Below are 25,505 nucleotides of genomic sequence, written 5' to 3'. Positions count from 1 at the left end.
TGGTCAATTTCGGTCTAAAATAAATAATATGTGTTACTCAGAAGATTTGGCATGAGGGATTAGTAAACTGTTTAAGCCTTTAGCCATACAATTATGTAATTTTGCTGGAAAAAGAGAACAGCAGTAATTTGTAGATAGGTGATGTGTTTTTTGTTGTATATTTATTTATGGGTTCTTTTATCTTTTTTATCTAGTGTCAAAAACACTATCAAACGAAGTAGGATCCATTAACCTATTGTTAGGGGATTAACTTGTTAAGTGGCAGGTCAAATACTCAGGTAATGGTCAGTTCATGTCATGTGATTTTTCAAAATACGATATTTTGGCTATTATTGATACAAATTAACAAAGAAAAACTAATTTGATTGGACAAAATAATTCACGGCAAGCGTGGGTCTCCGAATGGAATTGTGCCCGCAACTCGGCCATTCTATTCGGAGACGTGAATAAAGTAACATCGTTTTTAATTTGATCCACGCTTTGCTTTTCCTTATTACAGGTATGGTAAAAATGTTTTATTTGGTTAAGTTATTTTTCTAGAACTTATAAAGAAAAGATTAATTAATTATTTATTAACATTTGCAATTAATTTCTGGAGTTTACAAAAATTTGAGCTTTAGTTTACAAAATTTGAGCTTTCATTAAAATAGAAATCTATTATAAAAGTATTATATTGAGATCAGGGCATTTATATTTGATGTGTGTTCTTATGATTTTTCTTGTATTTTGGTAGCTGTAGTCCTATGTAGAGTGTAGTTTTATAGTTAGACACGTTTTACTTTTTATCGGTTTTATACCGGAAATATAATGCCTTTCTTTGTTTGGCTCTATTATTATTATCAAACTCTCCAGTCGAGGGAGGTAAATTTAAATGTATCCAGTGTAAACAAAAGTACGAGCTTTAGTATTTCAGTTGGAAATTACATTGTCTAGATTTTTTATTATATAGAGTGAGTCTTTTAATATTGTTTAATCACTCTATGAGTCACCAGATGTTAGGTAGGTTAAGGCACACTTGTTTGTAATGCTACGAGCAACTCATAATGATTTATTTTATTGTGCCTGGTGACTTTTTGTTGTGCATTCTATTCGGAGACGTGAATAAAGTAACATCGTTTTTAATTTGATCCACGCTTTGCTTTTCCTTATTACAGTGCACCCAAACCTAATCTGGACCTGGTGGCTGAAAAGCAGAATCATTATAAATAAGGGTCTCTCACAAGCGAGCGAGCTAGACAAATTCCCAAGATAAGTGCGGTCACCCAATAGGGCGACACGACAGTATACAACTGCGCTCGCCCGAACTGTGAATGACACCGTGAAACATATTCATTTTGTATTTTCGATTCCTATTTAATATTTTAAAGAACAAAGTATTGAATTGGGTCTCATAGTAATAGGTTTAGCTGAAATATTGCACACCTTGACTCTGACTTTGGGTTTTACAGTATTCTGTGATAAAGTTACAACTCTCGGACACACTGCATAATTGTCATTACTCTAAGAATTCTCAGTTATTACAGTGGAAATATTTTTGTCTATACCTCTTGCTATCCCATTGACAACAAGTGATTGATATGGTTCTATAGTTATGTTTTTCTTAGTTGTTGTCTTGACACAAAATGACTTGCGCTGTGTACTGTCAATAGCCAGGTATCAGGTAACTGACGAGACACATGCGAGTAATAATCCCTACATATTCTCAAAATATTTGTTCCAACAGGGCAGTGTCTGTTGAATTCTGTATCAGGTACTATTACATTTGGAACAAATAGTTCAATATCTAGTAACTTGATGGTACATTCAATGTAACCTTTGTACTGCAGAACTGAACCATCAGCTACAGATACTTGCAGTCCAAGGGTAGACAACTATTTTAACTCTGGTTTGTCTGGAAGATTGTTATACTCATTTTCAGACAATGTTGTTATCATAGAACCACTATCTAATAAAGCATTCATTGTCACACCATGTAAAACAATTTCAACTTCATTTGACTTACCAATCATGTCACATTTGATTTGTTGGCCTTTACTTCTGAGTACACCGGTCTCTCCTCGGCCACTAGTAGAGACCGCTACAAGTTTGGGTCATGTTTGGGTTCTGCCCCTGAATTACCAAATTGTCTCTGGGGATTACCATGTCCTCTATACTGACCTCTCTGACTTCCTCTGTAGGAGTTACTACTATGAAAACCTCTCCTGAAATACTCACCTTTTCCTGAGTTGACACTCTGTCTTCGTCTGAAGTTACTTCTCCCTCTACGATAATCTTGTCTGGAATCAACTTTAGGTGCATCAAGTTTCTTCAAAATCTGACTGAACTTATCTTCAATCTTACCCTCCAACTCTGTCAATTATGAATTCTTTTGTTGATTCTTTCCTCAACTTCACTTTCTACTGCAACACCATGTTGGTGTAACCTGGGATTCTTACCCTCAATACTCTGACTTACCTTTTATGTACTCTTTCTGTTGATCATAATTTCTTTCTCAACCCTTCTTATTTCAAGTAGAAGCTGATCATAGTTCTTAAGCGTATCATACTTATGACGCGATTGTGATTTTAATCGCTCGGAAGTCAAAGAAGTCCAGAATTTATGACGGAGTAAATCAATCTTTGATGATTTGTTCAAATAACCATTGTCAATTGCATTTTGTTACATACTTTCCAATCTACATCCAAAAGATGTTGTACAGGGGCCTGTTTTACAAAAGAACTTACGACTTAGACCAAAATTTAATTTTGCTTATAACTTTCTAATTTACATTATATTGAAAATGTTTTAATCTTTATAAAAGGAATGTAGAAAAATATTTCTACGCTAGGAATTTCAAGCAGAATCATTCATTTTGAAAAATTTTATAATCAACTAATGTTTTTGGTGTTAGTCGTAAGTTCTTTTGTAAAACGGGCCCCAGTCTCCCTGAAAATGATATGCATTAAAGAACTCTTGCATGATCATAGCATTATTTGACACTTCACCAAACAAAATATTTAGTTTGTCAAATATTTCTTTATATTTTGCTTTCTCTCCAAGAGGAATAAGCATGGTTTTAGCTGTACCCCTAAGAGATCTTCTGATACTCTGAATTATCATTGTCTCTTTTATTTCAGGATCATTCAGAAGACACTGTACCTCGTATCTCCATTCTCTATGTGACATCACCCTTTTGTGGGGGGGGGGTCGTCTCCAGAAAACTGGGGAATTCTCGAGAATGTGTTACCTCATAAAAATGGGATGTGTTTCCTTGACTTACTTTATATGTACCACTTCGATTGCTATTAGGAGGTAAACTACTGAAAGTCTTAAACTTAACATTACCAGATGGGTCACCTTTACCAAAGTCAGCAGGGACACTCGGAGTGGAAATTGGTATGGTACAGAAGTTTTAATATTGGGGAAAATTAAAGGCTTTTCTTCTCTAGTAACTACAGGAGTACTTGTGTTTGGAACTTCGGCCTCTGAAACACCAGCAAAGCCTAGCCTATTTTCCTCAAGTAATGAAACACCCTCATCTTTAGCCTTATCAAATGACATTTTGAGTTTATCAGCCACCTTATCTGCCATTTCCGATTTTTTAACTTTGTGGATTCTAACTTTAATCTCTCATGTGTTACAAATATGCACGTATTATGCAAAGTCTGCAATGAACTGTAAAATTCATGAATCATGTCCCATGAGACAAATGTTCATTCAGCATTTGCATTTACCAGCATCTAAACAATACAATTTATGAACTCTCACTAGCTTGAACACCAAAATATGTCAAATATGTTATTTTAGAAATTGAATTGAATATGGTGTTTAAAGAGAGCTAGTACATCCAATAAGTACGAGAGGTGATAAAAAAAACTGGCGAATTATCTCTGTATCTACACATCCACAATCCAGATCCAGATTGATATTTTGCTCCATGCTTATGACGTCACAATGTGAAAATGACTTCAATGTTCATATGACAAAAATAGGTGACGCAGTTGTTCACAAGCACGTAAAATTTAAACGCGAGATCCTTTGAAGGAATATATGATCATTTGCAAAAGGTTTATGAAGACGAAGGACTTGCCAAAAGTTCAATTGGTAATTGGATGGGTTGTTTTAGTGAAGAAAGGGAGATGGTTAAAAATGATATTTGTTCTGGTGCCCAGCGAAAGTAAGTTGGAAAGAGATGTATCCTTCGTTGAGCAATTTTTAATGAAAGATCGACAGGTCACAATTAGAAATGTAGTTAATTATCTGAACAATAAAGTAATTCTTAATACCCTAAAATTTCATTTACTTTAGACTGTTAACAGATCAGATATACTTGACCCATCGTGTATACACGACACACAAGACAGAGGAGTCAGGTTGCGATGGATAAGATGCTCGTACTGGGAAAAGATATCCTAATCCAACCATTCTATTAGAAATCGTTACAAAGATACAAAGCGGGTTCCAGTAAATGTACGTTCTACCAATCCTTTTTGTTTACTCCTCGCTAAAATATCTGCAGCAGTGAAGGAGAAACTTCAGGAGTACTGTAGAACAGCGAGTATATTCGGGAAGTGATGTAAGTCAGATGTGGATTCATAAAAACTCTAAGGAACTTTTAGAAAATTTGAAATCACAAACAAAATCAATAACACCAAAACGTACGACTTTTCAACACTTTATACAATCATTCCTCCCGATAAATGAAAGTCAAGGATTTTTGACATCATACACAGCTGTTGTTGTTTTTTTTTTTAAATACAAATGGAACTCGCAAATATATACTTACCTTGCCACTAGTCATTTGCAAAATGATTTTGTTTAAAAAAAAAACACGACACACAAGACAGTGCACATAAGTACTCTGAATTTGATATTAAAAAGATGCTTGAGTTTCTGATTGATAATATCTATTTTGTTTTTCCAACAATCCGTTGGAATTCCCTTGGGTACCAATTAGTACCCTTTATTAGCAGATCTATTTTTGTATTCATATGAAGCAGAATTTATTCAAAAGCCTCTACATGAGAAGAAGAAAACACTTGCTGTGGCCATTTAGATATATCGACGACGTATTATCAATTAACAATAGTTACTTCCATTCATATGTCAACTCGATATATCCAGGTGAACTTGAAATAAAAGAAACCAGACACAACTGTTCATATTCGGATATTTTACTAGAAAAAGACTTTAACCCAACAACATAGCTTTATGATAAACGTGATGACTTCAATTTTTCAATCGTCAACTTCCCTTTCTTATGTAGAAATACACCCTTATCACCTGCCTATGGGCTTTTGTCTTCCAGTTGATTCGATACGCAAGAGCATGCTCTACTCATGAACAATTTCTAAAACGAGGCAATTTTTTGACAAACAAGTTCATGAAACAAGAATATCAACAGTTTCGTTTGAAGTCATCATTTCGCAAGTTTTCTTGTCGATACAATGACCTTGTTAGCAAATACAACCTATCATTAAGTCAAATGCTGACTGACATTTTTCATACTAATTGTTAGGCCATTATTTACACACTAAATTGTCTACGGATTTTTCCGCTTTCCCCGGTCATGACAAGGAACACAAGCGGTTGTGATAGGTCGGCAGGGGATGCTCACTCCTCCTTGGCACCGGAACCCACCTCTGATGTTTTTGGAGGTCCGTGTTTGCTCTGCTCCCGATTTATATTGTTTGAATGAACTTGGAACTTGAATACTGCTCGTTCAGTTTTCATTAGGCAATTTGTGATAAAAGGACTATTCTTGTAAAAAAAATAAAATAAAATTTATAAGACCCGGGGAATTCTTTGGGCTGCTGTGAACAGTACGCTACGAGCATGTCACGTGACCGCCTGGACAACGTGTATTGACAGAAAGACAGCATATGTGCATTAAAATCGAAGGGGACTAATTCAAGAAATAATAAAACCCAATTTGATTTCTTTTATTGAAAAAAGAAGTCTGTGAGCCAATGCTCACTAATAATACCCCCGCTCTGATGTGAATACACAAGTTCAGTTATGGACAAACATAGTGATAATCAGGAAATTGACATCGGGTTTGTAAAAAACGAATCCCAACATATGGCATCCCTAAACAAACACTGTGTTAAAATTTCAAGCACCTGCAATGAGTAGTTGCTGAGAAAACTATGTATGCTACGGACAGACGCATGGATAAACAGGAAGTTGACATCGTATTTGTACTAAAATGAATCCCATTATATGGCATGCCTAAACAATGATTGTGCTAAAATTTCAAGCACCTGCGATGAGTAGTTGCTGAGAAAACTGCGACCAAAGTTTGTTATGTATGGACGGACAGACGCACGGATAAACAGGAAGTTGACATCGGATAAGTACAAAAATGAATCCCATTATATGGCATGCCTAAACAATGATTGTGCTAAAATTTCAAGCATCTGCGATGAGTAGTTGCTGAGAAAAATAAGACCAAAATTTGTTATGCATGGTACGGACAGACGCACGGATAAACAGGAAGTTGACATTGGATTTGTACCAAAATGAATCCCATTATAAGGCATGCCTAAACAAAGAGTGTTTTAAAATTTCAAGCATCTGCGGTAAGTAGTTGCTGAGAAATCTGCGACCAAAGTTTGTTAAGTGTGGTACGGACAGACGCACGGATAAACAGGAAGTTGACATCGGATTAGTACAAAAATGAATCCCACCATATGGCATGCCTAAACAAAGATTGTGCTAAAATTTCAAGCAAATGCGATGAGTAGTTGCTGAGAAATCTGCGACCAAAATTTGTTACGGACTTACAGATACACACACAGACAGACACACAAGGGTAAAACAGTATACCACCCTCTCCTTCGGAGCGGGGGTATAGTTATTCAATGAGTTCGTGTACTTTAAACAAAAAAAAAAAAAAAAAAAAAAAAAAAAAAAAAAAAAAAACCCTTGTACTTTTTCGATACGAAAGAGCATGATATGAGTACGACCTGGAACAAGGAAAGACAACATTAAGACTAAATGCACTGCATTAAAATATTTGACCTTGACCGCTTTCTTCATTCAATGTCAAATTAAGAAAAATACGACCAGACCATAACTAAAGATCGTTTTGACATGAGGACTTGAAATTTTATACACAGATCGAGGAATTTGAGTTTAGATGCACTGTATTGTTATTTTTTACCCTGATTGATAAAGAAGGGGAGACGTGTTTTTGTTTCCAAAAAAATACGCACTAGTTTTTTTCTTCCTTTTCTTTTTGTTTTCTACATGCACATCTTATCAAAATTTAGGTCATGAAAGCGAGAGATTGTCAAAAAAAAAAAAAATTACCCGGAAGTGATGAATAGATAGAAATCCAAACCTTAATATTTCAATTCGATTAATATTTGACGTGTAATAATGTAGTTTCTTCTATTCAGTACGCATAGGTTATCAAAATTTAGGTCATCAAAGTGAGGGATTGTCAAAAATAATTTCACCTGGATTGATTGATAATTATTGTTTTACGCCGAGTCGGCAATATTTCAGCCATATTTCGGCGGAATTTCACCTGGAAGTGAAGAATAAAGATGACCTGTTGAATAAAAATTTGCTTTGGTGTTGGCCATCACACTTTTGAGATTAGAAGATATTAATTTTGTTAGAGGACAGGTTGATAATTATTTTCCCAGGTAATTATTTTTGAAAATGGCATCACCTGCAAGTAATCAAATAATACATTAAACATAGAATTTTTTGCAATAATGACAGATATAAAATTACACTTCGATCAATTTCTAACAGGTTTGCTTAATAATAACGCATCTCAAAACAACTTTTCAGTTATAGTTCGTTATCTTCATAATTCACACTCATGAAAACATATATTGCCCGTTAATGCGTTGTGATAGCAAAATTACTTCATGCGACATCACGTGACGTTTACTTCTACATAACACGTGCCTTACCCTCTGTTAATAATAATATGATCAAGGTAGGTCCAATGATTACTTTCTGGACTGGATGTTTAGAGATAAAAGCAAATAACAAATACATTTTAACCTTACTGAGGAAGATAAAAAATATTTTAAATATGTTTACCATAAATCGACATGAAATACAGTATGATGAAAGGGTACCGTAAAATCAGGGAGAAGTGAGGATTCGATTTATCCGTCTGTAGATAGGCGTCACTTTTTTGGGGGGAGGGGGGGGGGCGCTTGCAAATGGCTGATTATAGTTTTTAAATAGTATTTTCACAATTTCAATATTACAGGTATGATGCAAAATTCAAGTAAAGGATCAGTATCAAAACAGAAAAATGGACAATAATAGCCGTATAGAGTTGAATCGGCTGAAAAAGCATTTAGGATATTTTTTTTCTACCTCAATTTAATCTCATTAATTAGATACGTGAGCAATAGACTGTAATTTTCGAAAAAGAGAAGACCTTCACGGTAGCTCAGTCGTTAGAGCATTCGTTCCGTGATCATCGGCAGGTCTGGGTTCAAACCCCTGCCGCGACTGACATAGGTCGATAAAAATAGGTCGCAACTGTTCCCTCGCCAAGCGCTCGGCACTTTGAAGTGAAAGTTGTGGGTCTTTCTTTATGAAAACCAATTTTTTACCGAAGTTGGCACAAAAGCATCCTTGAATAAAAAGGGAATCTACATCTTTTTCAAATGGAGGGTCAAGCCTCCTTTAAAGAGTAGATAATCAAGAAAATGCAAAATAGGATGAGGTTATAAAAATTTTTCTCAAGAACCACTGTACCATGAAAGATGAAACTTATGTGAAAGGTTCCTGAGGTAGGGGAGATTCTAAATTGTTCAGATGGTAGCCTCCGGGTTAGGGTAGGGCCACGGAAGGGTACCAAAATTTTACATTGAAATATACAAGGAAAAATCTTCTTTTAAGACCCACTGGACTGGAACAATTAAAACTTAAGTTGATGCATTCTGAGGTAGTGCGGGTTTCAATTTTTCAAATCATGTCCCCGGGGGTTGGGTGGAGCCACAGTTGGGGACCAAAATTTACATTGAAATTCATAGGAAAAAATCTTTAAAAACCTACTACAGATCCATTTGACCAGAGACAATGAAACTAATGTGAAAGCAACCTGAGAAAATGTACTTGTATTTATTGTTCGAATCATGACTCCGGCGGTAAATTGAGACAACAATATATATGAGATCAGTTTTTAATTGGACTTGATAAGGATAAAAAAAAATTCCAAAATTCGCAAAAGGAACATTAATTTGCAAACATTCGAAAGTTTTGTGTATTTATTTTTTTTAAATCAAGGACCAAGAGCGAAAATTAGCTTAAATCAGGATGAAATTTTTCATACTGCATGTATACAGGAATAGAAGTTTTTTCTCCATTTCTGCAAGGTCATACAATCATATTAATACTGAAACATCCCCATGTTGTGTGAATTCAGACATCTATAAGAGCAAGGATGGGGCAATAACATGGGTCACAATTTTTCATGGGAATATAAAAATCTTTTGAAAATCTCACGTGGACCTCTTGCCATAAATGACTCAAGTGACCTTAACCTACAAATTCTACAGGTTTGTTCTGTTTTTTTTTAATGAAACATTATACAATAGGTTTAGTTAAGGTTTGGGATAGAACAAGGTAAAAAATTCTGTTTGAATTGTAATGTTTCTAAAAATAAAAGATCCTGTGAAAGTCGTTAAAATGCGATTCCTCCTTCACATGGTCTACATGTAAACTTGCATGTAAATTCACATCAAGACAAGGTCATTTAATTTCAAGTCAGTGATTTCACGATGACATCCTTAATCACTGTTAGGTTACGGACCCAATGTCTGTGGTGGATATTCGGAATTGTATAGGTTTTTATCCTGTTTTGTTCATCCATGGTTTTAAGACCAAACGAATCTTCTTTGTAAAACTATTCAAAAAGAAAAATAAAATAGGATAAATTTATCTAGATGTTGGTAAAATTCAGTGTAAAGTATTCGTCCAGTATAAAATATTTTTAAATAACCGGTTTAATCTTACCATTTGCTCTTTCATTCCTTGTACTTCCTCCATCTCATTGTAGAATCCAAATTGACTGAGGAAAAAAAATTGTCTCAATTTTTGGCAAATCTTAATATTATCTAAAGTTTATTTTAAAAAGAGTTTTCTTGCAGTGTAATTATCAGAGCCCAATATATTTTTTTTCTGAATGGCTTATATATAATTCATTCATAAAAGAGTTGGTGACGAATGAAAATATTGTCATCTAAATCTTTATCTTGTTTTTTAAAAAAGATAGACTTTGGTCTGGGTTCCTTTTAGCGTGTAAGGTTTTGTATATTATCTAGTAGGCAACCGTTAATTTGCTATGTGTAAAATAATATGCTTTAAAGACGGCAAACATAGCTCAAAAACTAATGAATATATCAGTTTGCATGGAAATAATAATTACTTGAAAAAAAAAAAAGATGAAAACTTCGCTGAAGCTGTCCTGATGATAGAAACTCGAATGGACCTGAAGTTGAAATTAAGAGAAGGACAAAATCTTTACCTTGATTGCCATGGTGAAATGACATCGTCATTGGGACCACCAATCAGGATTAACTTCTTTATCCGCAAAAAATTTTGTTTGTATTCTAAGGAATAAATAAAAAAACAAAAAACAAAAATCGTGTGACTGAATTCACTTGGGTGCAAAATGAATCACTTTGTACTACATTTCTCTCTTCCTTCAAAATTGCCTTATTAAATGTAGAAAATTAACAAGGTAGAAAAAAGCAAACTGAAAAGTTATTATTCTAGTTAAATGATTTAAGTGATTAATTGTTTTCTGAGAATTTCAGATTAATTTTAAATGAATTTATCAATGAATGTGTGGCTTGAAGTGATGCAATGTCCTATATTTATACTGCAAGTATTGGGGGGGGGGGGTGTCAAAGAAACTTCTTAATTCTTGCATTACTAATATACACATTGATAGTGAAGCTATTTAGTAAAACTGTCTTTCTTAACGCTAAAGGACCCTCTTTGTAATTAAAATTGTTTTTGGACATGAAAAAGTTACTTTTATAAAGGAGTAAATACTATGTTAAAGGAGTAAATATTATGTTTATATCTTAGGCAACTGAAATGCCATGAATGCTTGAACTGATTTAAAAACTGAGTAATACATAAAACATTTCAAGTTTAGATCTAAGGGCAGACCACTCAAGTGCATAAAAGTACCATGGAATTCGACCTCTTTAGTGCAAGTATTTGGTCCTTAACTGATAACAAGGTACATATTTACATTAACATTACAATATTACATTAGATTGTATGTATTTTATACTTTGATATATATTCTACCTGCCACGTTGGGCGACATGGAGTCATTGTTCAGTGGAGCCAAGAATTTGGAAAATTTTCTATACAGATCTAGATGATGAGGATCTGAAAAATAAGGTGCGATTTTATGCTTATTGCAATTGCAATTCATATTTCTAGACTAAACAATACAAAATCCAATGCCAATTAAGTTTTAGTCCAATTATCAAAATATAAATATTCTAAATGTTTTTACTCACCTTTCCAATAATTTCCTAGGAAAATTTCTTGTCCAATCTTACTATATAAAAATCTACATAAAGCAAAACATTTGAACTACAAATATTAATGATTTTGTTTGGTCCAGTATTTTTATGTATGTTGCATTCCACAATAACAACAGTATTTTAAACACAACATTATAAACCAGAATAAGAATGCGATTCTACAATTTCAATATGATTGCCAAAATGTTAAAATTTCGTTGGAACTTTATCTCCTGATTTTAAAATGCTTTGAAAAATTAATATTCTCTTTAGAAAAATTAAACATTTATTAATTTTGTAAGTAAGGGCTACTGTTTTCTTACATTTCAGTATAGATATACAATGCATGTTTTGGAGATTTTTTTTACCTATATGCATTATCTCTCACAAAGTTTGGAAAACACTTATGTGTGAACTTCCAGTCTGAAATAAATATATGATTACATTCATGATATCGAAGCTTCTATGAAATATGTGTTACGTGTATAAAATAAAGCATCACTTTGAGTTACCTCCGAAAATCCCCGCCAAAGGAGAACTAAGGGCTATAAAAGTGTCGACATTGTGATCAGGAATAGTGGACAGCAAGCCGCGACATACCAGACCTCCTGTATTGATGAAGCATAGTGACATGAAGCTGTAATCTCCGACAAATAATTTATTTTTACAGAAATGGTGGGGGGGGGGGGAGATAGTGTCTCCTTTGATAGACAAACTTCTAGAATTAGACTGATACATCTTATTCCTTGATTTAGACAAAAATTGACATTTTTAAAGTTACATCATGTTATCTATGGTACGTTTACTCGATTAGTTTATTTGGAACGATTGGTGTGCCTATGTGTTCATCCATAACTTATGACCAAAAATGTCTATATCAGTAATTTATATAAATTAAACTTTAGGAATTGCTGTATATTTTATGATCTATACCTTGGGAATAGCAAATAAGATGGATTCCTTCCTGGTGAGCTCTCATGTATTTCAGAAGATATGGTTTGACAATGTTAACTTCTTCCCATAACGGTAATAAGGTTTGAAGTCTTTCGAATGCGTTGACTGCATAATATGGGGTTCCCGGATGTAACTGTTATGAACAAAAATTGTATGTAGTTTTATTAAAAGCAAATACCGAGAATAATCGAGCATTTGTTCGGAAGAGAAAATGTTAATATGCGTTTTTCAATAATTGCAAGCTTGCATGGAGGAAGTGACTTCTTTTCTTTGATTATGTTAATGATGTCGATGTCATAATTATATTTTAATGCTTTCATTTGTTAACTGCTTCTTTTATACACCTGTACTTAGATGAAGTAGGAATTGTGGAAAACTAAAAGAAAATGCCTATTAAACATACAATTTCGACTAAAACGGTGAAATGTCTCAATTCAACTTTATCTCGTTTCCTACCTTTTGAATGATGTCATTGATCAGATTTCCATCTAGTGACGTTCCATTTAATCCATGAATAAAGACCACAGCTTTGTACGCAGCTACGGGATAATCCGTTAGCAATAACAAGAATAGAAATATCATTTCTATTACGTCTCATTCACTAAAGGTCAGCACAAAAGGAAAAAGTTGTAAGAAATGGGGAAGTTATTAAACATGTGATGCGGAAGTAGATAAAAATATCACGATAAATTTGTAAATCAACGCTTCAAGGAGAGAGCGTGATTAGTTTTCGGAGCTTGTGCCCAATCAAATTGAACATATTAATCACAAATTATGTTAAAATAATAAAACTATACTTAATTTTCCTTGAAAGATAAAAAAGAATTCTTCAGTATCTGTTTGTGATTCGATTAAAAATGTATATGGGTGTTTTGAAAAGCATTTTATTCACAAAAATATGCCTGAACGAAAAAAAGTTTAAGGTTATGTCCTCATAATCTTTAAATCCGAAATATAAAATTTAATATTTGAATTCCACTTAGTACTTATCTTTCTAGAGGTAAAAGATTAACAAACTATCCAGGATTTATTTCCTCCTTTTAGCTTAGTGACAATTCACTGCAATATTACTCTTTAAAGAACTGATAAATTTTAAGGCTGATGTGTTAAAGATAATGCCAGAAAAACTTTTCTAATTTGGTTAATATTGAGTATGTTTATCAATTTAATTTGAACAATTATTTTTTCTTGTAAAACTGACTTTTACACGGACAAGTTTTCATGAAAGATATAATCCTTTTAAAGAAATTTGAAGCCAGAACAAATGATTTCAACAATTTGGATATAAGGGGACGATTTTACTCTAAAAAAGGGGGACGGCGGGGGAGGGTGCTGGCAGATTTTGGAAATAATGTCCTTGAAAATAATCTGTCCCGACTGGGAAGAAAATAATAAATCTGCCCTTGACTGATGCTAACCGGTGCCCCATACTTTTTTGTTTCTATGGTGAAGAAAATATTAAATAATATGTTCTTGATTGACATGAAAATAAATAATCTGACTCGAAAAATTTTGCCATCCCCACTTTTCCCCCTATCTCCCTCAGAACCAGATTTTGACAAAGCCCAAATTAAGGTACAATCAGAAATACCACTCCAGAGATGTTTATATTTTATTAACAATTTCGTTGAAGACTGAGACTGATTTCAGACAGGGGACTAAAGAATCATTTTCTTCTGCACATTATACCCAAAACACAGATACTTTTCTTTCTCACATCAGCAGGTAAGGATCAAAATGTCATGGCTCAAATAAGTTACATAACAGTTGAGTAACCTTTTGTAAACAACAATGGCATAATATCAAAACATGTTCCTTAGTTAGTAACAGCCACATGTTTTTACCTCCTAAATCATATCCTCCAATAAACCGGTCACAAAAGCCTTTGTAGGGCTTTCTCAGTCTAAACTGAAATGTCTCTTCGAAATTCAGTATTTGTACCAATACCAATCTTAGTTTTCTTAATCGCCCTATCAATCTCAACCTCTACATGTATATCAATAGGAATCGACCTTTCAGCATTGTCAGTTAAAGGGCATTTTCCAGAAGCGGATAAAACGGCCTAACATGACATCGGATTCGAGTTTGTTGACTGTTTCTTTTATTTTACTTTGACCACTGGAACAAGCTGTATTGTTCTCATTAGATTGTGTCACTAGTAAATTACCTTCATCTTGAGACAACCATTCTTCATTTTCCGCACTGCTTTCACTTGTCATATATAAGTGTTATGTTCCCTCTTTGTCTTGCTTTTACTTGCAGTGTCGAGCTTCTGTCCTGAAGGCATTTGACTCTCCATTAAACCTGCATCTGCTATCTCCATATGTTTCTCGACATTACTTTCCTACTGTAATGTAAAATCACAAAAAATACAAGCATGTTCTTTTATGGAACATTGTACAACATTCATTAAGAACTCACTTTCTCCTTTAAACAATTCTGAACACATTGGACACTTCCTTGTCCCACTGACTCCGTTAAGTCAGCAAAGTCTTTACTTGATCTGAAAAAGACAAAACTGTATGTTACTCTCAAGAAATACTAGTAATCAATTTTATAATATTTTAACCAAATTCGAGGTCTTCTACTTCGAAATAGTCTTTCAGGCAACTCTTACTTATTACATGTATCAGACCCTATCTCAATATAACACTCCCGATGCCCATCAGTAACTTTGCAATTGCTTTCTCATCAGTACATATTTGGTCTCCTTCAACTATTATGTCGGCGCTTTGTTCTTGACCATTAGCAGAAGTTTCTCCAAATAACATTTGACGTCATTTCAGTTTCATCCTATGACATGTACGACCTAATTTGATCCACTTGCTCCTTGCTCCGCAATTCACCATGTACTGTACTTCACACCAGACATTTTCGTAATGATTCTATATGTTCCATCCCAGGAACTCGTAAAAAGGGTGTTGCAGAAACTCGTGATTATTCCCTATATCGAGAAGGATATTTAAAGCTATCGCGCAAGAATATAAAGCGTTATGCGTATTACATGCGATACGGTGTCGGCACTATTTCTCTTCTCTACTAATATCTTAATTCCATATATAAGACGTTTGGTCATCGTCACGGGCTGATGCACCTGACCTAAAAGGCCTAGTGTATACATTGATAGGTATGTCAAACCTGTACTGTCTATGAGGATTTCTATTTCATTCAAGTAATACAAAATGTAACACTAATCGTAAATCAGAAATGAGTAAAAATAATAATTAGTAAAAAAATAAATAAAATCAGGATTGAGTAAATAATGTTTTACTAATAACTTACACGTTATTACAATCGAACTGCAGTGAGAGACACACATCGAACACTACGAAAGTGGACAATTTGTGGAGACAGTACAAGTTTGATGGATCCAACGGTAAGTAGAAATAAGCATAAAAACGATCAGAATAAAGTATCCAAATTCTTTTACGAAATACATCCAGAACACATTCACGCCCTTCCGACATGTTGACAAGTCACTTGACAATCCAGTTTTGCTAAAAATAGATAACATAATTTCCATTTTCGTGCGCATGCCTCTCAATGGGATCGGTTATTATTGACCATTTTTCTGATGATTGCATTTTATCTTTGAAAAAAAGTAATAATATATAAAAGCGGGATTCACCGCATTGTAAGGTGTGGTTTTAAATGTTACTTATGTAGTTGTAATCGATTTTTACCAAGATCCTGTTAGCTACAGATTTGAAGAAAAATTGAGTAAAAAAAAAATATTGGAGGCTATATAAAAATATTTGTAGGCCTCCTTTTTTCCTAACTAATATGAAAAAGGACAAAACACATATGTACACGTATATTGAAGTTGTATTTTTCTTGATCAAAATAAAGCTTTTCTTCATTAAAAAAATTAGATAGTACAAACATCAAAAAGTTTCCAACAAATATGTACAACTTGTACTGTTATTACACATGTAAAATATTTCTTCCATATATGTACGAAAATAACGCCATACAAAATCCATAATAACTAATGTTTGACAGAAACCTACAGCACAAAACATGTACATACCGTTTTTCTTCATACAAAAAAAAAAAAAAAAACAAAAACAAAAACAAAAAACACCCAATAATTTAAATGGTAATTATAAATGTATGACCTGATATATACGTGTATTTAAGAGAAATAAGTTTTTACAAAATAAGCTGTTTGATACTCTCTCTCTCTCTCTCTCTCTCTCTTCCAGGCTTATTGATAATGTATTTTATCTGCTTTCATAGATAAATTGTTGTGCATGCCAAAATAGAGGGCAGTGCAAAAGTTGTGTATGCAGGAGAAGGGGCTGCACAAACTGTAGAAATGCTAACTGCCAATTCAGGGAAGCAGAAGGAAATCCACAACAATCCAGGTTTCACCCTTATGCCAACAATAGCAGAAGGAATTCAAGAGGAGGAGATGGTGTCCCTTCTCTTAATCAAATGCTGGAAGATAGAGCTAGACCTGAAAATAACAGAGACCAGGGTGAGGCAGTTAGTTTGCAGGTACACCAAAATTATACAAGAATCAACGGACACAGAACTAAATTCCACACTTTATGCATGTGTCTCTTTATTATTTTAAACATGAAAATTGTTCATTATTGCAGAACGCCATTACCTCCATGCCAGAGGCGGAGTTGCGTGCAAGAGTATCAGTTGCGGCGACACTGCTTCCTGACGTACTGGCCCCATACCTCTTGGAAACAAGTGGATTTTGTTCGGGTAACTTCAGTGTTGCCTCATGGTGTTGTTGTGGGAAGTGTACCGTTTTCTCTGACCCACGGATGAACATCTGCTGTGGTCATCCCCACTGCATCACCACGAGGCCAGAATTTCGCAACCTATGTCTCAGACATGATGTTATTGAGATTGCGAACATTCTGAACTGGAGTTTCCGAACAAATCTTGATCCTAGTTTCAGAGCCAGTACGTTCAGGAACCAGGCATACCGCAATTTTGTACTCTGGCAGCATGGGCGGTTAGGAGCAGGAAGGCGAGTTGTAGTATTATCCTGTGTCTGTCGTCAGATACGACTTCGATTTCCTGAAGTCAATCCTGTGGACTATAAGGGCTATGAGTCTTTATACTCTGATTCAGATTAAAAGAGAAATGTTACTTACCACAAGTTTTTCTTTTTTTTCTGCTGTTTAAAAGTTCCTTAGATGACGGTGTAGTTTCTCCAGAGAGATTAGTAGCGATTTGATCCAATGTTTTTGCTTGTAAACTTTTCGTATATGCTTCTCTTCGGGCGCCATATGTTTGTCTCAAACAACTTGCAATGAGATCTAAAAAAAATTGTACTGAATAATTTAGTTATATCTTTACAGTGATAGATTTTTACCACCCCCCCCCCCAAAAAAAGAAGGGGGGGGGGGAGAATAAATACAACCTGTATGTATAAACAAATTCAGAAAGAATACGGCATATTTATAAGGCAATGCATACTTTATTAATTTCATTACCCCCCCCCACCTAGTTTTTAACATAACATATGAAAAAAATATCTTATTTACGTACCAGGAATATAAGTATAACATTTAGCTACTCGTCTATCATAAGCAACCCACTGCTTCGTTTTACGAGAAAATTGTACGACAGGGACACTGGTTCCATCCTTTGCTTGCTGAATCTCTCTGTCCAGATGGTGATTATAGTCGATGACAGCAAGTTGGTTCCTGATGACGTAGGAGTCAAATCCAAATGACACTTGTTTTGGACAGTAGTGCAGGAGAGTGTGGGAATAGAAATTTTCAATTGCCCATTTTTTACTCATTTCTGATTTACGATTAGTGTTACATTTTGTATTACTTGTTATAGTTACACTATAGATATTAATTGGTTAGCAGTAAATACACTCACAGTTTTTCATTCACGAGGGGCGGAGCCCCGAGTGAATAAAAACTGTGAGTGTATTTACTGCTAACCAATTAATATCTATTGTGTAAGTTACTTGTACCAGAGGACCAATGAGAGAAAAGCATGTTGATAATTAGCACCGCCTACTACGAGGTGTCAAGCCACGGTCCGGAGTCTGTATAAATAGCTGTCTCCATCTGCAAGGATCATAGTTAGCTGCGTCACTGCTACTGCGAATTGTTGATAAAAAATTCGGAATTGATACGAGTGAAGATATTGTACCTTTGGAATGTTGAAGACGCAGAAAACATGATTTTTGTCAGATACAGGGTAGCGATTGTAGGCTTTTATATTCAATCCGTGAACTCTGACAGAAAATTTATCTTTCTAGATTTTTTTTTTTTTTTTTTTTTTTTTTTTTTTGAAAAAAGGGGGATGGGTATGGGAAACATCACCATTGAACTTTCTCTATATGGCAATCGGCGTACAGAAAAAAATGAAATGATTTGTGACATTTTAATGAAAGTTTGAAATGGTATTGGAATTTAAAAAAGCGAGGGGACTTCTGATGTGATATTGCTATTTGTATTTGGAGACGGGAAAGAGAATGACGAGAACTCGAGATAGGACGTATCATTTACTGATTTAGGATACGCGGAGAAAATATACAGAAACATTTAGGAAACGAACATCGACAAGCTAATGTTAGTATTTTTTAAATTACAAATGTTGACTTAATTTATTCATCAGCCAGGTCTGGAAATTGACATCATTTATTCATCAGTCAAGGTCTTGTCACAGTATGGCTTGATGCCAAAAGGTGGGCGTGACTTAAAAAAACTGTGATTCTTCTGGCAAATACACCACAGCAACATCAAAGCAAAATCTAAATTTACCGCCAGTCCTATGGTACAAGAATGAAATAGAAATCCCCATAGACAGTACAGGTTTGACATACCTATCAATGTATACACTAGGCCTTTTAGGTCAGTGTGCATCAGCCCGTGACGATGACCAAACGTCTTATATATGGAATTGAGATATTAGTAGAGAAGAGAAATAGTGCCGACACCGTATCGCATGTAATACGCATAACGCTTTATATTCTTGCGCGATAGCTTTAAATACCCACGACAGTGGGATGCATTCGATTAAGCGACCCGAGTTACACGGGTTTTACTCGTGACAAATCGAATGCCGAGAGTTGGCGTCTCGTGTCAAACACGACCAACGCGAGTATACTCTCCAATTTTGCAGGAGCACAAGAGTCGAAAGATGGCGGCAAAGGCGAACGAGCAGTAAGTCAACATGTTGAAAATTAACTATTTTGAGCAGAATATGACTTTTAGATAAAAGTTTGTTAGTGAATTGAGAAAATATTTATATTCTGAGCAAAATGATAGTAATTTACATTTTGAATGGAAGTGACAAATGAAATAAAATGAATAAACGTTCGTTGCGCTGTTGATTTAGGTAAAACCTGATAATGTCAGTTTTTTATTTGTTGTCTATAATAAACATAAATTTATATTATTATGAAACCCAATCCATTTTATAAATACCGCTAATTAATCCCGTAAATTTTCAGTGATTTTCAACATTCCATTTAAATCAATCATTATTAGTCCCCTACCGGTGAAACCGGAGGGGACTATAGGTTTCCTCTGAGTCTGTCCGTCCGTCTGTCTGTCTGTCCCTCTGTCTGTCCCACTTGGTTTTCCGCACTCTTTTCCTAAACGCTTGCAGATATTGAGCTGATTTTTGGTATGTGAGTGTATCTTAATCAGTTACAGATCAAGTTTGCATTTCGTTCCGCTTCATTGATTTTTGACGGAATTACGGCCTTTTCAATTTTTATGGGTTTTCCGCAATTTTCTTCTAAACGCTTGTAGATATTGAGCTGATTTTTGGTACGTGGCTTTACCTTGATTAGTTATAGATCAAGTTTGCATTTCGTCCCGCTTCATTAATTTTTGACGGAATTATGGCATTTTCAATTCTTAACGGGAACGGAACCAGATTACACTTGCCGGTAGGGGACTAGTATTGCTAATGCAATACTCTCAGAATGCTTGTTTTTTTTAGGTTTCTGATATCCATGAAAATTGATGGGAAAGATGTTCAGATCCTAGGTGACTGCCATCTTGTAGAATTGCTTAACTCAGACGGTAAGTATTTCTTTATTTCGTATATTGTATTTACTGTTTTGCAAGTTTTGTAGGTTTTTTCTCAGAATTTAGAGCAATGAATAAGAAAACAACATTTGTTTTAATTAACAGACCAAAGAAAAAGAGACCAGGCACTTCAACTCATAAGAGCAAATTGCCATCCGGGTAAGCAGTAATATTTCCAGAAGTATTTTTTTTTTAAAGTTGGTATTGATGGTGTACTATTTAAATTTTCTAGGAACAAGTATTACATTATGTATAAGTATTTAAAAGTTCTTTGATTAAACAATTTAAAAAAAAAAGCTGTATAATGACAAAACCCTTTCCATTACTGTTACTTTCTTTAAAGGTTAGGCAGTGAAAGAATCTACAATATAGGTCATAGATTTAAATCCAGCATGGTTTTTACATTTGATATAAGTGAGAAAACTCTAAAATTGCAGATTATGCCCAAATAATATAAAATTAATATTTGAAAATTGCAATTATATTTCAGAAAATATCATAAGATATAACATTGCAATGCCTTCAAATTTAGCTCAAAAATCAGCTGTTTAAAGTGACCACCCCTATGAAAGTTTGTTGACTCGTCTATTTACAGGTGAATAACACACCTGAGTGACCACTAAACAATGCTTTCAATTTTAGCTCTCTAAGTGAGTGGACGTAAGTTTTATCGCTCCACGTTTTGCATGTTTTAGTAGGCATTGCAGACGTTTAGAATGGCGCAAAGTCAGCTTTTCTCCCCAGCTGCCGTAGGGAGAAGGACTCCGTCTTCAGATAGACTGCAGGTTTATGTTTCGGAAAACGAGCAAATTTCCGACGATGCAGAAAGTGATAATGAGCAAACGCCAATTCAGGGCAATAAAGACCAAAACACGCCAATACGGGGCACAAGAGATACGCCAATATGGGGCACTCATAATAAAACGCCGATTCAGGGCACCAATGAAGAACCTCACTCTGATGAGGGTACGGGAAGAGAGTGGAGAAACGAACGAGTTAATGCATGCAGTTCCAAAACTGAAAGTAGAAAGAGAAAGCATGAGCATAGCGATGGAAAAACACCACCAAATGTTTTCCCATAGACTTCCATACAAATTCCAATCACTGTCACTTATTTATAGATTCAATTTTCTAAAAATCAGTCACTGTGCAGCAAAGTTCAACACCTCTTCTTCAAAATTCCACCACGAAAAATATACTGTGCCGCGGCACTTTTCCTTTGAATTTTGGCCTGTTTACAACTGGTATAGATCCGCACTGAATGAAAGTGTCCAGCAAAATATCACCCCTCATCTCAAGTCTTCCTTTATAAGTCCTATATCTTTTTACACATTCTGTTATGTCACATATAATTTTTATCACTTATATTTCACTGTCAAATTCCACCACAAAGATTTTCTGTTAATGACCAATCAGGACTCCTGTCAGCTTTTCTTCTCCGCACAACTTTGGGTGTCCAAGATGGCGGCCTCCTGTACCTAGGCAATTCTGGTGTTTTTCCTATAACCAAATGGATAACAAAGTGAAAAAGTGCCCAAAAAATAGCCAAAAAATCTCAATTTATTCAGAAAAAATGTTTTTAACATGTGTTTAATTTTATATTTCAAAATGAAATCACTAAGCAGCTGACAGCCAATTAAGAGAAGGTTATCAAAAGAGATGAGAAGTAATTTGATCTAGTAGTGTTGTTTCTCTGTAGCAGTAAAACTGTCATTACCCCCTTCAATACATCTACATTTTGCAGTGAGGGTTACTAGCTAATTCATATCATGATAATAAATTATTGCACGATAACACCTTAACTTGACATGATGCTGACAGAGCAATGGAAAAAGCACATCACAAGTGAATTTCACTTCAGAAAGAGTATCCGTAGTAAAATTCTATGTCAGCTTTGAAAGATGAGAAAATTCAAAAAAGGGAATAATTATTGTTTTAAACCTAAATCTGTGCCTCACAACAAGGGAAAATTGCTTAAAAAAGAAGAGAACTCACCTGCACCATTCACAAGAGTAGACCGGGAAACCCTGGAACTGGTGAGGCATCCACCCTCTGTGTGTGAGGAACAGGAAATTATGCTGCGCCCTGGGTGCCACCGGTTGCTACGGCCCAGGCCCCTGGAAAAGAGAGAAAATTCTGAGGCTTTGAAGCAAGCCGAATCCTTGGGGTAATAACCACAGTTCTTTAATATTTCTTAAATTATGAAATTAAACCTTTTTAAGTAATAAATAATTTTTCTAATTCTTAGAATAGGCCCATATATGGCCAATTTGCCTGAAATAAGGGGTATACCCAAGATCCTGTCAAATTAATCAGTTTAATTAATTCAAAATTAATTAATTTTCTAAATTATAGTAACATTCTTAAAATTGATCATTTATATGAGGAAAAATCTTACAAAACCAGTTTCTATAGATTGTGATGAGCCTCTTGTTTCAATTCTGAAAACAAGTATAGTCTAAGGGGAGTAACTCTAATTTCTGAAAATGAACTTACCTGGATAGAAAGTGATCAGGTACAAAACCGGTTTCAGCAGGTGTGATAATGACTCCCACAGACTGCTTCATCTTCAAAAGACGTGGTATGTTCAATACAGCCTTCAAAGAACATGGGCGGACCAACCCAGACTGTGATGGCAACCTGACCTGGGACATGGACTCTGAGGAGAGGCGTGGCCTGGGTACTCGGCTACGGCTGAAATGCAGCAGGTGCCCGTACATTTCCAAAATGCACAGCCTCTATGTGGAAGTACAGTCCAATTCCAGGGGAAGGAAGGCAGCAACAATAAATTATGGCCTACAAGTAGGTCTAAGTCAAACTCCCATTGGCAGTTCATCTCTACGCAAAATTCTGATGGCCACCAACACTCCACCTCCAGCCGAGTCTTCACTACAAAAAAACAGTAACGTCGTCATGCAAAAAGTTGTTTCCCTAAATAAGTCTGATATGAAAAAAAAGATGTAAGAAATTACCAGGTAGTTAACATTAATAAATTGCGGGGGGCCCCAAACCCAAACAACATAGGAATTCAGTGCGATGGGATGTACAACAACTCCCTCTACTCCGGGGTGGGGGAAACCCCCTTCCAGCCTGCTACTCAGACAGTCTTCTCAATTGCAGAGGATGTGACCAGTAGTCACGAAATAATATCTCTGGTGACCAAAAACAAAATATGTCCCGAGCGACAGCACCTCAAGAACAATCCAAGCCATGTGTGCACTGAGCAGGCATTTGGGGCAAATATACCCATGGCTAAAAACATTGGTGACGAATTCACCTGGACCAAAGAGGGCATAGAAGACCTTCTCGAGAATGATTTGAATGTCAAGGACATTACGTCAGACCCTGACAGTACAATATTCAAGGCCGCAGAGTCTTTGTATGCCGAGGGCAAACTAAGAGACGAACCACGACATTTTATCGACACTCGGCATCTTGCTGAAAATGTCAGAAAGGCCATCAAAAAAGATGAATCTTTACAGAAAATAATGCCCAAAATTTCAAAAGCTGAAAGAAACAAACTGCTACATAACTTTGCTATAGATTTTACAGATAGATGCACTGGTGAAATAAATCAGGCACAAATAAAATGCACAGGTCATGCAAGCAAAATTAAGAAGCAACTCTCCTATGTGAGTGATGCTATAATTTGCTGCTACATGGGTGAAAATGCCTTATGCAAGGAACACTCTTTAGTATGCAAGGGTGGTAAGAAAAATTGGCTTACTAAAAGTGCTTACCTTGATGGAAACTTCAAAATTCCATACTCCAGGGCCAATGCAAGGATTTTCAGGGCCAGTGTCAATAAACGGCTTGCCCCGTCAGTGCTAGACAAATCCATTCTTAATAGCAATACACAAAAAGTGGAGAGCTTTAATCGGCGTCTAAGGCGGTCACTGCCCAAGAATGTCACCTTTGCACGCAACTTCCATGGTCGGGCGCACAGTGCAGCTCACAGTACAAACAATGGTCCTGGGGAATCCATAAAGATCCTATGTGCTGGTGTGGGTGCTCCCATCCCAGAAGGGGGGAGGGTTAGTCAATCTCTGAAAAATTTTCAAAATAATTATGAAAGACAAAAAATATATCAGAAATCTAAAAAATATAGAAATAATAGAGTAATCAAAAGAAAAAACTGTATAAACTTTATGAACAGCATCAGGAGGAAGTAAACTACAGAAAGAATATGATGTTTTCTAAGTCATTTAAAGAACAGAAATCTCATAAGTTAAGCAAAAAAAAAAACGAGCACAGCTATTCAAAACCCCTAAATAAATGAAATAAAATTTACATGTAAAATATATAATTACATAAAATGCACCAGGGCATGCGTGACTTGCTGCACATCTTCTGCAACTGGCAGTGAATCCTGTCCTGGTTGATAGAGTGGGGCTCTACTACCAGGTGCTGGGGGTTCACACACAGCTTGTTGTGACATAAGTGGCTGCACTCAACATCGTCACGTGGAAACTGACTCCGTGTCAGCTTCCATTCTGCCATAAGGGCAACTCTTTGTGCCTTTTCAACCTTTCTACCCTCCTCTGGCCAGTAAACAGTTTGTAACCCATAGCCAGAGGGGGAAATCCTACCCCTCCAATACACACAGGTGCCCCCCTGGAGGCCCCGTTCACTTTTACGATTTAATTTTTCTTTCAAATTATCAAAGAATGCATCAATTCTAAAATCAAGATGACAAATGGCGCTAAAAATGCACTATTTTCTTACACTTACCTCATAAACTGGTTCTTGCCATCTCGGTATAGGACAAACACCACCAAATGTTTTCCCATAGACTTCCATACAAATTCCAATCACTGTCACTTATTTATAGATTCAATTTTCTAAAAATCAGTCACTGTGCAGCAAAGTTCAACACCTCTTCTTCAAAATTATACTGTGCCGCGGCACTTTTCCTTTGAATTTTGGCCTGTTTACAACTGGTATAGATCCGCACTGAATGAAAGTGTCCAGCAAAATATCACCCCTCATCTCAAGTCTTCCTTTATAAGTCCTATAT

General features: G+C 35.4%; 3 protein-coding genes across 3 annotated transcripts; 1 reads left to right on the top strand and 2 right to left on the bottom strand.

Annotated features, from left to right (window-relative positions):
- Positions 1 to 9,065: 9,065 nt before the first annotated feature.
- LOC133179356 (lysosomal thioesterase PPT2-A-like) lies at positions 9,066 to 13,057 on the bottom strand. Its single transcript, XM_061314134.1, has 9 exons — positions 12,918 to 13,057; positions 12,441 to 12,594; positions 12,020 to 12,115; positions 11,876 to 11,930; positions 11,502 to 11,554; positions 11,284 to 11,367; positions 10,487 to 10,571; positions 9,976 to 10,030; positions 9,066 to 9,865 (listed from the first exon to the last, which is right to left on the bottom strand). Exons 1-9 carry the CDS (start codon positions 13,041 to 13,043, stop codon positions 9,722 to 9,724), a joined length of 852 nt encoding a protein of 283 aa, XP_061170118.1. The 5' UTR covers positions 13,044 to 13,057; the 3' UTR covers positions 9,066 to 9,721.
- A 2,768-nt stretch (positions 13,058 to 15,825) lies between these two features.
- Positions 15,826 to 17,560, top strand: LOC133178944 (uncharacterized). The gene is made up of 3 exons (XM_061313595.1): positions 15,826 to 15,837; positions 16,701 to 16,961; positions 17,066 to 17,560. Exons 1-3 carry the CDS (start codon positions 15,826 to 15,828, stop codon positions 17,558 to 17,560), a joined length of 768 nt encoding a protein of 255 aa, XP_061169579.1.
- Positions 17,561 to 21,596: 4,036 nt separating this feature from the next.
- On the bottom strand, positions 21,597 to 23,061 carry LOC133179355 (uncharacterized). Its single transcript, XM_061314133.1, has 3 exons — positions 22,985 to 23,061; positions 22,484 to 22,605; positions 21,597 to 21,988 (listed from the first exon to the last, which is right to left on the bottom strand). Exons 1-3 carry the CDS (start codon positions 23,053 to 23,055, stop codon positions 21,864 to 21,866), a joined length of 318 nt encoding a protein of 105 aa, XP_061170117.1. The 5' UTR covers positions 23,056 to 23,061; the 3' UTR covers positions 21,597 to 21,863.
- Between the last annotated feature and the right edge of the window lie 2,444 nt (positions 23,062 to 25,505).

This window comes from Saccostrea echinata, unplaced genomic scaffold, assembly GCF_033153115.1.
Source record: "Saccostrea echinata isolate AGI-Se365-2 ecotype Australia unplaced genomic scaffold, CSIRO_AGI_Sech_v1 ptg000004l, whole genome shotgun sequence".
Taxonomy (NCBI): domain Eukaryota; kingdom Metazoa; phylum Mollusca; class Bivalvia; order Ostreida; family Ostreidae; genus Saccostrea; species Saccostrea echinata.
Note: the sequence above shows the minus strand (reverse complement) of the source record. Positions and strands in the feature narration are given on the sequence as shown.

Coding starts and splice junctions, on each gene's coding strand:
- LOC133179356 (XM_061314134.1), bottom strand. CDS start 13,043: ATGATATTTCTATTCTTGTTATTGCTAACGGATTATCCCGTAGCTGCG. Junction 12,116..12,440: donor TCTTATTTGCTATTCCCAAG/GTATAGATCATA, acceptor TCATCAATACAG/GAGGTCTGGTATGTCGCGGC. Junction 10,572..11,283: donor CATGTCGCCCAACGTGGCAG/GTAGAATATATA, acceptor TTTATTCCTTAG/AATACAAACAAAATTTTTTG.
- LOC133178944 (XM_061313595.1), top strand. Junction 16,962..17,065: donor GTGAGGCAGTTAGTTTGCAG/GTACACCAAAAT, acceptor TCATTATTGCAG/AACGCCATTACCTCCATGCC.
- LOC133179355 (XM_061314133.1), bottom strand. CDS start 23,055: ATGAAGCAGTCTGTGGGAGTCATTATCACACCTGCTGAAACCGGTTTT. Junction 22,606..22,984: donor CCTGATCACTTTCTATCCAG/GTAAGTTCATTT, acceptor TCTCTTTTCCAG/GGGCCTGGGCCGTAGCAACC. Junction 21,989..22,483: donor TACTCTTGTGAATGGTGCAG/GTGAGTTCTCTT, acceptor ATTTGGTTATAG/GAAAAACACCAGAATTGCCT.